General features: G+C 31.5%; 1 protein-coding gene across 3 annotated transcripts in view; it reads left to right on the top strand.

Annotated features, from left to right (window-relative positions):
* The window catches only part of LOC124536462 (C-type lectin 37Db), a 101,432-nt gene that overhangs the window by 76,810 nt on the left and 9,687 nt on the right, over positions 1 to 14,935 (top strand). For 2 of the 3 annotated variants that reach the window (XM_047113014.1, XM_047113012.1), the window contains one exon: positions 9,863 to 9,966. In XM_047113014.1, the coding sequence (XP_046968970.1) occupies positions 9,863 to 9,966 (104 nt within the window). Of the gene's footprint in view, positions 1 to 4,748; positions 4,966 to 9,862; positions 9,967 to 14,935 lie in introns of all 3 variants that reach the window. The other variant, XM_047113013.1, reaches the window with a different exon arrangement.

Below are 14,935 nucleotides of genomic sequence, written 5' to 3'. Positions count from 1 at the left end.
TACATTGTGCAATGTATGTTAGAAAATACGAAATCTTTATAATAATATAAGTAAAGCTAGCTATTTCATTATAATATAAAATGTATATATACAATTGAAGTGTAAAATAATTATAATCTGTATGATGTAATTTAATTATCATATATAATTAAATTTCGGTAGTTAGTAAGGTCAAAATGTTTCCATGATGTTAACTCTTTTAAAAATATGCAATGTCAGATACAATTTAATGATACCTATAATAAAACCGAATTCAAGTGGAATCCTATAAAATAATGTCTTTGAGATCAAAACTTCATTTAAGCAGTGTCAACTATGTATATAATGAACAAGATTAATTAAACATGAAACTGATTCAAATGTAGATATACTCTTATATAAAATATATTAATTACTGACAATTAAGTTTTATCTATCTATCTTTTGCATACCTTTTTATTATCCTTGTTTTTGTTATGTGTCTTTAGTTTATTTCAAGTTCAGATAGAGTAAAGTTTCATAAACCTTACATTTACATAATGTATGCGATTTGCTAATAGACCGACTATATTATATATGTATAATATAGTCGGCAACACTATTCCACTTAAGTACGTATATACATATTAATTTTACTTACAAAGCTCGCCGACATTTAAAACGCCATTTTTACAATACATACGATACCTAGATTACTTTAGATCTCCACCAATGACGTCATTCAGATTCAAGGTCAACCTTGTTTATCTGTCTTACTCGCGTTAATTGGAAAAGGTTGTATCCGTCTTATCATTGACATCTAAAAAAGTACTTTTAGACAGACGGACATTGTAAACGAGAGAATTTATGAATTCGATGATATCTTTGCGGAAGGCGAGGAAATACGGGTAATTTACTGAAGGAAACGGATACCGTTTGATACGATATTCGTAATGTTATATATTCTTTACAAATGCTAATTAGCTGTTCTTATGTACTTTTAATCATAATCTATGTTTACTTATGTTATTGTTTGATGAAAACAATTCATTTAAATTTCATATTTCGAATGCAAATAGCATTAAAGTAACGGCATTCCATTAAAATTCTCAATGGAACTGGAATTATACGTATTGCTAGTTTAACAAGATACCACAACACAAGTATATAGAAGGTCCAGTGGTAAGAACACGTGAATATTAACTGACCACTGAATTTTCAAGTACTTCATTTGTGTTTATAATTCATCTTTCATTCGCCGGTAAAGGAAATTGTAGCGTGGAAACCTCCTATTATATGTTTCATGAAAATTCGCTTAGATACTGCAATTTGCATTTTCCCAATTCGTTGAATGATCAAGACCTTTTTTATACATTGACAATAGTATTATTCTCGTATATTGTAGTATAAGAGCCGAGATGGCCCAGTGGTTAGTGGTTAGTACGTCATCTTAACGAGCATCTTAACCGATGATTTCGGGTTCAAACCCAGGCAAGCACATATATATGTGCTTAATTGTGTTTATAAATCATCTCGTGATCGGCGGTGAAGGAAAAAATCGTGAGGAAAACTGCATGTCTCTAATTTCATCGAAATTCTGCCTCATGTGTATTCCACCAACCCGCAATGGAATAGCGTGGTGGAATATGTTCCAAACCCTCTCCTTAATAGGAAAGGAGGCCTTTGCCCAGCAGTGGGAAATTTACAGGCTGTTACTTTACTATATTATAGTTACAAGGATTTTCTAAAAAGTCATTAAGCAATGATCAACACTTGGAGACTCGAAAATATCTCTATTAAAGAATTCAGCTACTGACAAAGATGGCGCCAATCGATGATGCCGTTGCAAGAAATTTTAAGTGAGATTTGCTTAACATTGCAATGTACATGCATATAAAGTTTAGATCGTGAAATATCGTAGCGATCAAAGTAATACGATTGCTACGATATTTTTATGACACGAATTCGCGGTGATCGCGTCATGTATTAGGCATCATTTACGAGTATAATAAAGCGTTCTTTAAGATGATCCTAATAAGAGGAAAATTAGTATCTTTTATGTCGAAAATCTTTTAAGCAAATATGTTCTGCTGTCAATAATAATTGATAGTGTTGTTTTAATGGTGACTTTTTGAAGAATAACAAAAAATCTGAAATAATACTTCAGTCGTGTTTGGTATTGCTGGCAACCTAATGGTAAATGATCAACACTGCCCATAAACCTTTCACTCCCTTCAAACCGGAACATAATTAACGTCGCTCTTTAATTTTTCTTATAAATCTCACATCTAATTTGATATAAAACAATTGGTTGTATAAAAATAACTTATTTTAAAGTTATAAAACCTCAGAAACCCCATTGTAATGAGCTCAAACAGCTGTGCTGTAGTTAATGAGTAGCCAGTATCAGATCAGCATTCCCATGTTTTTGTGATATCTTTTAAGTTGCGAATTAATCAATTTTTAATCTAACAAACCAACTTCTACTAAGTTCCACAAACTTACAAACACGTCTCTTACATCGGGGTACAAAAACATCCCAGATCAAAGATCATGGGAAACAAAAAAAAATGTATACGTCAAATAAACGATAAATCCAATCAATTCTCGTTAACAAATATTTACGGAACAACAAAATTACATTGAACACAAAAATATGTTTAACACTGATTATCTGAAAGGACGAGTCAGCAGATAAAAAATAATTAAAAATAAAATAGACAGCTTTTAAAAAAAACTGGTCGCTGTATTTACTGGGATCAGCTCAGTATGATTAAAGATAATATTTTAAATAAATGTAAGGTCGTCTCCATTCATTGAAGCAAACAAAAAGCTGATTTTTATCATTTCATATTTTATGTCAGCCGGTTATCGATAAAGTTTAATCACACCATATAATTACATTCACACTATATTTATCCCATCAAAATTGATATAATATGACAAGTAATATTTTTTATCGCTTATTTAATTCTTGGTATACCTCCACATAAAATTGAAGTATGCTGGCTCGATGTTTTAAAAGCACTTAATGGTATTGTACAATTTTAGTTTCATTAAAAGGTTTTTATTTGCAATTATTTTGTTTGCATAATAAGATGATACGCCCTTTTTTAAGGAAAGAAAAGCGTTGATAAAAAACGAGTTGTACTATATACTCAGTCGATTTAGGGTTTGACATTTTAAGATTTAAAAGAATTAAAAAAAATAGTTTAATATTAACTTCTACTTTTTTAATACATATTATGTTAAAAAATTTAAATATTATCTTAAATTTATATACTTAATAATGTTTTAAAATATCATACAACGCAAAGCCTAATCCGTTTGGTCTAACAAGATAAAGTTTTGCGCATGAGTTCTTTACGGAAAGTACGCATTTTTCAATATTTATCAATTATTTTTCAATATTATATAATAAAAACGGAATAATTTTCTGTGTGAAAAATCGTAATTAGTGAATACGCCTTATGTTAACAAGTCATATTTCTTTTTTTTTTATTCATCACCTACTCCGTTAATATTACGGATTTAAATTACGCCAAATTAGAGATATGTATATTGTATACGGTTGTTTTACGGTGTTTTTAATTATTCTTGTCAACAACAATCAACAATATCTCATCGAGAACACGGCTATTAACGTTAACACTAATAAATTCAAGTAAAGTAGAGCCATTCTTTAAAAACAAACATGAAAGTCACCGCAATACTATTGTGAAATTTCCTAATATGATATACGGTTACTTTTATAAATATAACTTAACAAATACATACATGAAAATAGCTTATCACAACAAGTAATCCACATTTCACGAGTGAGATGCGAAATTATTTACAGAATAGCAATACAGCACTAACAGCTTATAATTAATCTGAAATATAACCAAGGAAATGAATGCACGTTGAGCAATGATCTCATTCGATCCAACACTGATTGCAATATCAATAAAGAAATCGCGTACGATCTTAATAATAACATTAATTACTAGTGTGTATTGCTCGTAATAGCCGCTCGTTTTAAATGTAGTTGCCATTAAAAAAATCAAAGGATATAATGGATAAGAAAAACATGTACCCTATATCGTTTCCCCGGTCAACGATCAATTTAATCGACTTGTATAGTAGTATAAATATACTTAAAACTTATGGAATAACTTATGGAATATATATTAAGACGAGATATTTAACATTTAACAAATTTTAGATATGTGAAAGTACCACGAGGCTTCATTGAATTAATAGAAAATACCTACCTAGTACCTGCTTATCAATTTGATAATTTTGAATCTTAATTCATCTGTTGCGTGTCAGATTTACGAAATATAATTATGCTCATCATGTTGTAAGCGATACGCAACAGTGCAATATACAATTATTATAATAGTAACAAAGGAATTAACTTTAAACACTAATCGTAATAACATTTATATGATATACATAGATGTAGTAAGAGATACCATTTGATAACTAATACAAATACGGACTATCTTTTCTTTATAAATAATGCAACTTTAGAAAAAAAAATAAACTCTATTGCAGACATATCCTAGTGCCTCGAATACGTAAATGTTACTTGAAGATTTCGTGTAAAATGTTTGTATTTAAATCATAAAGCAGTGACAAAAAAACATCATAAGTCATCCTGCATTTGACAAATAAAAATCTGCCCCATATATATGTATAGATTTAAGTAACTGGGTGGTATCTTCGTAAGCTCTTTACAATAGAAAAGAGCATTAGGCATAATTTAACAGACTATTAACAGTAAATTCTTCTTATCATTTAAGTTAACCTCATTAGCCAAAAACAGTCAAATTAAGTGTACCTGAAACAATTGACAAAAATAAGTCAAAATAGTTTAAACGTGAAGTGTGAAGTGATAAATATAATTAAAAATGTTTCAACGTCAATATCTACCTGTAATCTTACTCGTGATGAGCTGTATAGCTGACACCAAGACCGTCAACTACCAGTCACCTCTCAATAGTATTGGTGGGAAACCAGGTAAGAAATATAAATTAAGAACCTTAGATTTATGAATCAACGCTCCAAATATATATCCGATTTATTATTGAAATGGAAAATGTAGACGATGATTTTGGATTATGAATCGTACCCATTGGAAAAATGCTAGATATTAAACATTTACTAGAATTTTCACAACGAATAATGTTTATAAGTAAACTGTAGTAGTACAGTATTATGTAAGATACCCAATTAACAAATGTCACAATATATTTTGCAGTCAGTAAGCTAGTTACAAAAAGGAAAGGGGAAAACTTTAGATGGGTAAGATCGCGGCGCATATTTACCAGTTTTTTTTTAGGTGCAAATATTCTAGATATATATATTAACCTCGGGTTTTTAAAATGTTTAAAAACCCATAGTTTGTCTTAGATTTTCGCGATTATTACACATTGAAACAAAACTAGTTTTAACGGACTTAAATCGCGTATATTAGTTATTTTTATCATCCCGACGTTTCGAACACTTTACAGCGTTCGTGGTCACGGGTAGACTGACTACCCGTAAAATAATATTTCAACCAATAGTTTTTCGCTATTAATTATAAAAAAAGTCCCTAATGGGTCTGTCTTCCTATTTGTCTTAGCGCGATAAACTAAAAACTACCGATTTGATTTAATGCGGTTTTGACAAATCGACAAGGTGATTCATAAAGAAGGTTATACTACATTAAGGTTTTGCACTCATTGGCTGATGATTGTTGAAGATAGCTAAAAAATATCACGCTATTTGGGAACTTTAGCATCGCCCACCGCGCTTAACGATAATCATATTAATTACGGTATAGTTGTTATGCAGTTCCTTATTCTACCAGTTCAAAGGCGGGAGGTGTGACCAGTTAGGTATATCTAAGGTGTCATCACCATAAAACAGATATTTCATAGGATGTCTAAATTCCTTCATATAAGAGGTGTTGACTAATATATGTTATAATACGGTAATTAAACCGTTAAATTAGTTTTCTGAGCTAGTAAATTTTATGCAAATAAAGTTAGAGGTTGCAACTATTGTTATTGCAAGTTTATCATGTATTTCCATTGTATTTTTTTTGTTGTATTTTCAAATTTCGAAACAATTTATTTTAACGGCATTTCTAATGATACATAATACTTTTTTTATTTTTTATTATACAGTTGTTAGGTAATCTTTACTTTATACTACTGCATAAAACTATTTCATTTAAAACTCATTTCAAATTTTATTAATAGTTAAATATATTATAATATATTAAATGATTATGACGTAACATATTTAAGGGGGTTCCGTTAGGTAAGCAAATAATCACTACCTATATAAAACAAACTTTAAAGAAAATTGCCTTAATATTAAAAAAAGTTCACGATTTCGTTTGTGTACAGTTCCACGATCCACTTCCTAGTCTTAAAATTAGACTGGTTCGGTTACCAAATACAGTACAAACTTCACAATACACTTAATCCAATGATAGGAACTCAAAGATATTCCTTTGAATTAATACGTAATTGAACTTTATTGAAGTTTAATAATAATAACAAATAATTCACTTTAATTGCAACATAATATATTGCGAATTAAAAAGATTATAATTGATGATAATACTATGTAATATAATCGCTCTCTTCATCTGATCGAGATAAGATAGTAGCCCCAAAGAACAGTAACCTAGCTACTCTGCTAGAGGAGCCTTACCTAAAGTGACAATTGTGATTTATAATTCGATATACTTTGCGTGACTAAGGTAAAATGGCATTATGCCAAAAAGGCCCAAATAAAAAAAAAACTAAGCTAATTTTTTTTTTTTGTATAATACGTGAAATTCTGTAAATCTAATGAGTTATGGTCTAGTTATAAGAAAAATTATAACAATTTACGTTTAGTTAATGTATTGAGTAATTCTTGTCATTAGGAAATAAAGTGGTTGCATATTTATTTAAAAAAATATTTAAAAAAAAATCAAATTGGTCAGATTTTACAGACCTCAATAATCTTAATATTTTCGCGTGTGCAATTGTTTTATCTACAAATTTACTTACATAAGTACCTAATGAGTTAGAAGGAGGTCAAAGTGACTCGCAATGCTTTGCTTAAATAATGTAGTAATGCGGCTGGTGTTGTATGAACTTGGGTCAAACATTAACGTATTTTTAGACCTAAACACATTTGACAAATAGCGCCGTGTCTACTTCATTGACAACATGCTTACATTTCTTAAACAATTGCACTATCTGACCTTGAAGTTCATTGCCTATTTAGTTATCACAGAATCAAAGTTAGATCAAGTATTTGTTTAATATTACAACATACAGAGCTAGGAATTGCATTGTTAATAGTAAAAGGAGGAATTACTTTTCGGAAATATTGCTAAACTGGTTCAGCTAGCGTGTTATCTTGATCGAAAAATAGAATTAAATGTTGCTACAGTAGATAAAAAATTTCACTACACGTATGAGTCAACTATCTCAATACGAATATATTATTGCATCAATATGAATGCTATCTTTAAAAATTTTATTCTATTGTAATACATGCGTCATTTGAAAACAAATGAATCATATTTCTGCTGCGACAAACAGCCTACATGGTGACTTCCCAACGGTGCGGAACCATATAGTGCAAACGTGCGTATAGAAACTCTCATGAGGGAACAGCCATTAATTATAATCAAAATTTATGTACTTCATTCGAATGGGCTTTTACAAGCGCTTTTAAATCATCATGTACAACTATATTAAGTGAACGTTCCATGTCTTCGGAATGAAGAATCTAACGAGAAGAACCGACATAAAACTTGGTAGTTTCTTTTTGAATATTTAAAAATAAAAAGTCATGTTAGTTAAATACAATTATAATATATCCTACCTGGAAGTCAACAAGTATTAACTCCAGGCTTTTTATCATCTATATAATCTTGTTTTGAATATAACGCATTGTTTACTAATATATTTTTTAAAAATGATTTGAATTTATGAAACGGCAAAGTTAATAATGTCCGCGGAATTTTACTGTAGAAACGGATACCTTGCCCCAAAAAGGACTTTGTGAAGTCGGAAACTTGGTGTCATATGCTTAAGGAGATTCTTGTGCACATACAATGGTTACCACAGACTTTATCAAAGTGATCGATATTACTATGAATATACACATCATTATTCTTATAGCCCGGCAGTATGATAATTCTGCATGATAGGTCCTGTTGAATAGTTTTATCATAGTACAATCCTACTTGGTCCCGTCTGTGTAGGTTCCACCCACTCATCAGATATTTTACCGTCAAACAGTGATATTTAGAATCGTTGTGTTCCGGTTTGAATAGTGAAAGAGCCAAGCACAAGGGACGTTACATCTTAGTTCCCAAGGTTGGTGACGCATTAGCGATCTAAGGAATGTTTAGTAATTCAGTCTGTGGGCGGGAGTGACCTCTTACCATCATAGGCCCATTTGTTTATCTGCCAACCATGATTACAAAAAAAGCCTAATACTCATCCTCCTGCCCTTATCCCAATTTTATTTGGGGTCAATATCAATATAAAAAAACTGTCTTAAAAGGCCTAAATATAGGTAATTATTTGTTATTATTTGAAACTTCAGTTGTGCTATTTCAATCATCTTTGACCTTTACTATCTCAATGTCTTAACCATCATGATGGATTGGTCAACATCTTTGTCTTCAAATTTGGTAAAAATGCTTCGTTTTCCTGTCCGCCATTCCACGGTTGTTTCGTAATATTCGATTAAATATCATATAGTTATGAATCATAAACACAAATTGGCTCTCACTTTTGATAGGTCTTCATCGTAGCTTACCTTGAAGATTCATTCTACCGGCGAACATCAATGGTCTGCATTCTTACCAAAACAACAATTAAAATTTCTACCTTATTTAAAATAGACACAATTTAAATTGTTTATATTACTTTTAACAGCGGATAGTTTACCAATGATTATTGCAAAAGTATAAAATCTACATCTGTTATACTTTCTTCAATTTCATTACGGTAATTTTTCCAATGGACTTATTATTTTCAATTAAACATTCCTATTTTATATTGTCTAACGATTCTTACCTGATTTCTTCGTTAGTATATTGGGGTTGGATATATGTTCGGTTCGTTAAGGCCTGAGTTCAAACCCCAAGTCCCCCAAGTCAGGCCGATAAAAAGTTATGGAGTTTTTTAAAGATTTCTTAGTAACAATACCCTGGGAGTTGAAAGTGTGTATATTCCTGAGCCTAAGATCTTTTCGACTATATCGTATTAGCCATCACATCGTATTGTAAGAGTTAGAGAATAGAGGGTGTTTTCATCCTCTCCCCTTATCACAATTTACTTGGGATAGGCAGCATGTCTTCTTTATCCATATTTCCATATGTGACGTCATCTCACAAGTAACATCCTTTCCATATTATCTTTCACTCAATCCATCCATCGTTTCTTTGGCACACACTCATGTACTATAATATGTTTAGCGTAGTTGACAGATACTCCTTGAGATATCCGCCGTGGTTGAAGTCAGTCCGGGCAACATCATCAAATACATAAAATTGCATCATGACTTAGAACTGTCGTTGATATTATCTCTCATTTTTCTCATTCGGTAAAGTAAAATAACGGCCCGTAAATTTCCCACTGCTGGACTAAAGCCTCCTCTCCTATTAAGGGTTTGAAATTAGACACATGCAGGTTTACTCACGATGTTTTCCTTCACTGCTGAGCACGAGATGAATTATAAATACAAACTAAGCACATATATATATAGTGGTGCTCGCCTGGACTTGAACCCGAAATCATCGGTTAGGATGCACGCGTTCTAACCACTGGGGCATGTTAGCTCTTTTCTCATTCAATCCCATTCGAAATAGTCTTCCATGTTGTGTGTAACCGGTGATTTTTGTTTACAGAATGTTCAAGCTGCAGCAGCGAAGACGAACTAGGCGTAACGAGATGGACAATGCCTCTTTTGAAATCAGGAGAGAAGCGGTACTATCTAGGAATATTCTTCAAGGTAAATAAATACATGTATAATTACTATTTTATCTTTTATATTACTATTTTTTCAAAAATAATAGGGATGACCTCAAAAATATATATACAATTTTTTTTAACGCTCAGTTTTTTTGTTTAAATTATTCATCATTTAATTTATAATATGAATCGGCCAGTACTGATTTATGGTACGCGAATTTAATAACCTAACACGATTTTGACTTATAATTTCTCAAAAATGACCTTTTATGAACCATAAATAAAATATACTCCATTGCATGTTGTTGTTATGTCAGTATAAGAAGCGTAATATAGCGTAATATTATGGCACTCGATTTTAACAGCGTAATCATTATTAATGTTGTTGTGAGATTATCAAAGTTTTCATTGTTGATACATTCTCATACACTTAAAGCGAGGAAGTCTATCGACCTCGCTTTTAACGTCCTGTTGATAAAAAGGCGGTCATTAGAACAAGCGAACGGTGTATTTGATTTTCACACTGGCAACTTCGTACTTTCCGCCTTTAGAATAATGAAAATTTTATTATGTATTTAACCGTTACTGTCTGCTCTGTGTATGCATAGATCTTTAAAATTACGCAACGGTTGATGCGGTTTTAATAGATAGAGTGATTCAAGAGGAAGGTTTATATGTATAATACATGCATAATATAGTAGAGAAACACTGATCTTTAGAGGTTTCTAATGTTCTGGCGTATATAAGCACATTTTTACGCATACATTGCGAACGCTGGGTGAACGAGATTATACAAGTGGAATACACATGTGGCAGTATTTCTATGAAATTTGTCACATGCAGGTTTCCTCACGATGTTTTCCTTGACCGCTGAGCACGAGATGAATTACAAAGACAAATTAAGCACATGAATCAACGGTGCTTGCCTGGGTTTGAACCCGAAATCAATGGTTAAGATGCACGCGTTCTAACCACTGGGCCACCTCGACTCTACTACTGTATATGTATATTATTAAGATAAAAATTGATTTTAACAACCCACTGCTTAGCACAGTAGGGCGAATAGATCAGTAAATTAATATGTATCTATTAATATAATCCATTGCTTCAAATATGCAAATCCATATAGTAATAGTGTGTTCGAAAGCTCCATTTAAATATTTATAATGATAAATGAAATGTCATGGCGTATTTATTTTAGTCCGATTTTGGTATTTGTTTTTATAGTGGCATCAGATATTTCTGATGTATTCATTATCTGTAAATATTTCTTTAATTGTCTAACTATCACGGTTCATGAGATACATCTTGGTTACAGACGAACGGTCGGATAGCGTAGTCTTAATAATATGGTCCCGTCACCTTTGGGTACGGAACCCTAAAAATTGAAACGAAAAAATTATTGGAACATGACTATCAACTAAAAAAATACTTTCTCTATTATCCTTATAATTTATTCATTACGAAATTAGTTCTATATTATGTTTATTTAATCAACATATTTAAAAACTATAATATATACAAACAAAAAAACATATATAAAAGCAAACCAATATCAATATGCTTATATTAGTTCTTAAGACACGTGTAATATTGTCATTAACTTGACGTCACGAGTTATGCAAGCGCGTACGCATCTCGAGTGGTCGCGTGGTTTGATCGATTATCTGCTTTCTCTTTTCAACGAAACATTTTAACAAACCACACCTCGTACTACAATGAACGGATGTACAATTATTGTCGTAATATTTCATTTATCTCACATCTCCGATTGTAAATAAGACATAATCAATAATGCAAATTGAAATTACCACTAAGCAACGTAAGTAAAGAAGGCTTAAAATATTTACAGCTAATTTTTTAACGTGTAGTTTTTTGTTTAAACATACCTTTATTATATTAAATTTTTACTAATACAGTGTAAACTCTATATAACGACACTGAACGGACTGTGCATTTTATGGCGTTATAGAGAGTGGTCGTTAAATGAAGAGAAGAAAAATCTGAATTCGAAAAAAGCTTATTTTAGTCTATTGTTAGTAGTTATGTACAAAAAATATATATATTATTTGAACGCTATTGCGTATACTCTGTTTTTATGTCTGGCGCCTATTGCTGCACCAGTAATTTTGTTGTGTATTTTTAATTAATTAATTTATATCTGATATAAAGGAAGTTATTTTCCAATAATTTAGCTGCTTTCAGAACTTCTTTAACGCTCGGTGGAGGCTCAAGCTCATCCGTCTTATCTTCTTCATCTCTTTATTCTTGAATCTCAGTTTTTTCTCACTGAATCCAAAATTTCTATGTCTGTGAGTGAAGCCGTTGTAAGCAGGCAGTTGTCTACTTCGATGTAGGTTTGAAAATTTACCGTATTTCCTGCCATATTGAACTTCTGAATCCACTCTGTTAATGGAAGGTCGTCGTCGTCGTATCAAACTCAAGTTCTGTTTCCACCTCATCAATCGTAGAATACATATGATAACGTTGTAATCCATGACTCCTACTTATTAGGCTTGGTCACAGTCTACATCCCAATTTGTAAACAAATGAACGAATTTCTAAGAAAGTTCCTTAATGCGTGGTGCCGACATTCGAGTTTATTGAGGGCTAGAATAATAAAGCGACAAAAGAACGTACACAGATGCGCAGTTTTTTCTAATTTTAGTAACTTAAAAGGTACTTTTTATTTCTCAATTTTTGTCGTTATTGAGAGTGGGTGTGATGCTATGTAGAGTGTATCATTGTATGGAATACAAGCTAAACCAACTAAAACCAATTGATTTCGACGCTTTAGAGAGTTTGCCGTTAAATCGAGTGACGTTACATGGAGTTTACACTGTATTATAAAAGGTGAAGTATCTCTGTGTCTTTCTGTCTCTTCGTTATGTTATCAGGGCCAACCCAATTAATTGATTTTGTTGAAACTATAAGGCAGGATATAGTCTTTTTCTTGATACTCAACACATGACGACCATCCACCATAGCGCGAGCAAATCCGCTGATCACAATTACTATTAATATGTCTGTATGTATTAAAATACTGTAAACTAGCCTTGCCCGCGACTTCATGCGAGTTTGATTTAAACTAAAATGTTATGTAGGTATAATTATAAAATAAAAGTAGCCTCACACCTTATTACATCACCAATATATACGTGAAAGTCCCGTCAAAATCGGTCCAGCCGTTCCAGAGATTAGCCGGAACAAACATATATAGAGACAGACAAAGCTTTTAAAAACATGTTATTTTAGCATATGTACTATGTATACACACATATGCATTTATTATAAGCTTTTTTTTATTACAAACAGTAACTCAAATTTTATTACATGTCTATAGTTAGTAATTCTGTAATAAATAAATTAGATGGTAATACGTTGTACTGGGTATATATCCTGCTAGGATGTGTTGCAACTTGGTACGTCGATTGATATACTCGTGTCGTGCAGGTTTCCTCACGTTTTGTTTCTTCACTGACGATATCGAGACTTATATTAGACACGTGAAGTCGAAGTACGAAGCCAAATTTTACCCTGTGATCCTATATTAAGATTTTGGTGTATATTCATATGTATTAAATCTGTTCAAACAAAGATACTTATCATTACATAGTATTACACAAAGTCACTTCACGCTGTCTGTCCCTATGTACGCTTAGATCTTTAATAATACGCAACGGATTTTGATGCGATTATTTTATTAGATAGAGTGATTTGAGAGAAAGGTTTTGTATATAATACATAGCACATATAGTAAAGAAACAAGAAAAAATCTTTAGCATTATAATATAATACATTACTTTTTATTATTATTTATTTTCTAACAACTAATATTCACATGTTTTATCCACCGAGTTTTCGGTTCCAAATAAACGTATCATTATTCCATTTTTGTAGAACAAATTACTCGCTAACTTTCATTCATATTTTTAAATTAACATCCGCCTTTGAATCCGTTTGATACGAAAGTTATAGCACTTTCAATATGTAGTTGTAGGTACCTACCAGGTATTTTATATTGTGTCGAACGAAATTATTAACGATGTGATGATGATAAATTGTCTGTTCATGTTTTGGCAAGTTGACTTAATACGCGAGCTATATGTTAAATGTTAATATTGTAACAAAAAAAATATAATTTTGTTCTTATATGTAAAGAAATGTTATTTTTACAAAATTTGATATAATCCTCTAAAAGGAAACAAATTAGAAATCCATATTTTAACTAGAGATTCGCCGCAAATTTTCTGTAAGTTATATACGTATGTCCTAGTCTGTCGTAGTCTTTTGTTTTTAACATACATAGAGAGAGTTACTTTCAAAATAGTAATATTAGGAGAGATATAAAGCCCAACATATTGTCGCGATATGTTATTAATCCTCAATTTCAAATAAGACAAAAAATCTTGGTCAAAAAAAAAGATTTAAACGCGATGAATTCGTTGCCATTGTGGAGACTGGAAGTACATCTGAGTACATATCTCTAAAAAAATATATTACTGGTAAACAGCAATAGTGTATATCTATATACTTAGGAATGATTAAGGTCTCAATACATAAATAAAAATTATAACACTGTGTAAATCATGACCGCGTGGAATTGTGGCAAGAATGCGAGCAGCATTTCAACTTATATTTTAGTGTTTTGCTCGTAATAGCCAGTGAGCCTGTCCAATGTTTCAATCCTTGTAAATCGTAAATTTTCGCCCAATACAAAATTAGCTCCGCCTATCGTACCGGAAGTAATATCGCGCTGCAAAATGTCACGGAAACTATGTAATGACCATTTGTACACGTGTTCATGTTGGTCTGCATTGTAAATTGTCGTTTTATTGCCATATCAAGTTACATGTCATATCAATTTTTTTTTAGTTCACTATTTGGAAGAGAAACCTCTTTCGAAGTAAATAAGATAATGGCTGCATTTAAGATAAATCATATGAAATTTCACAAAAACAATATGTAGCTTATCAAATATATTTACGCGTTTCATCGCTGGAGGCAAT

The sequence above is a fragment of the Vanessa cardui genome, chromosome 16 (assembly GCF_905220365.1).
Source record: "Vanessa cardui chromosome 16, ilVanCard2.1, whole genome shotgun sequence".
NCBI classification, from domain to species: Eukaryota; Metazoa; Arthropoda; class Insecta; order Lepidoptera; family Nymphalidae; genus Vanessa; species Vanessa cardui.
Note: the sequence above shows the minus strand (reverse complement) of the source record. Positions and strands in the feature narration are given on the sequence as shown.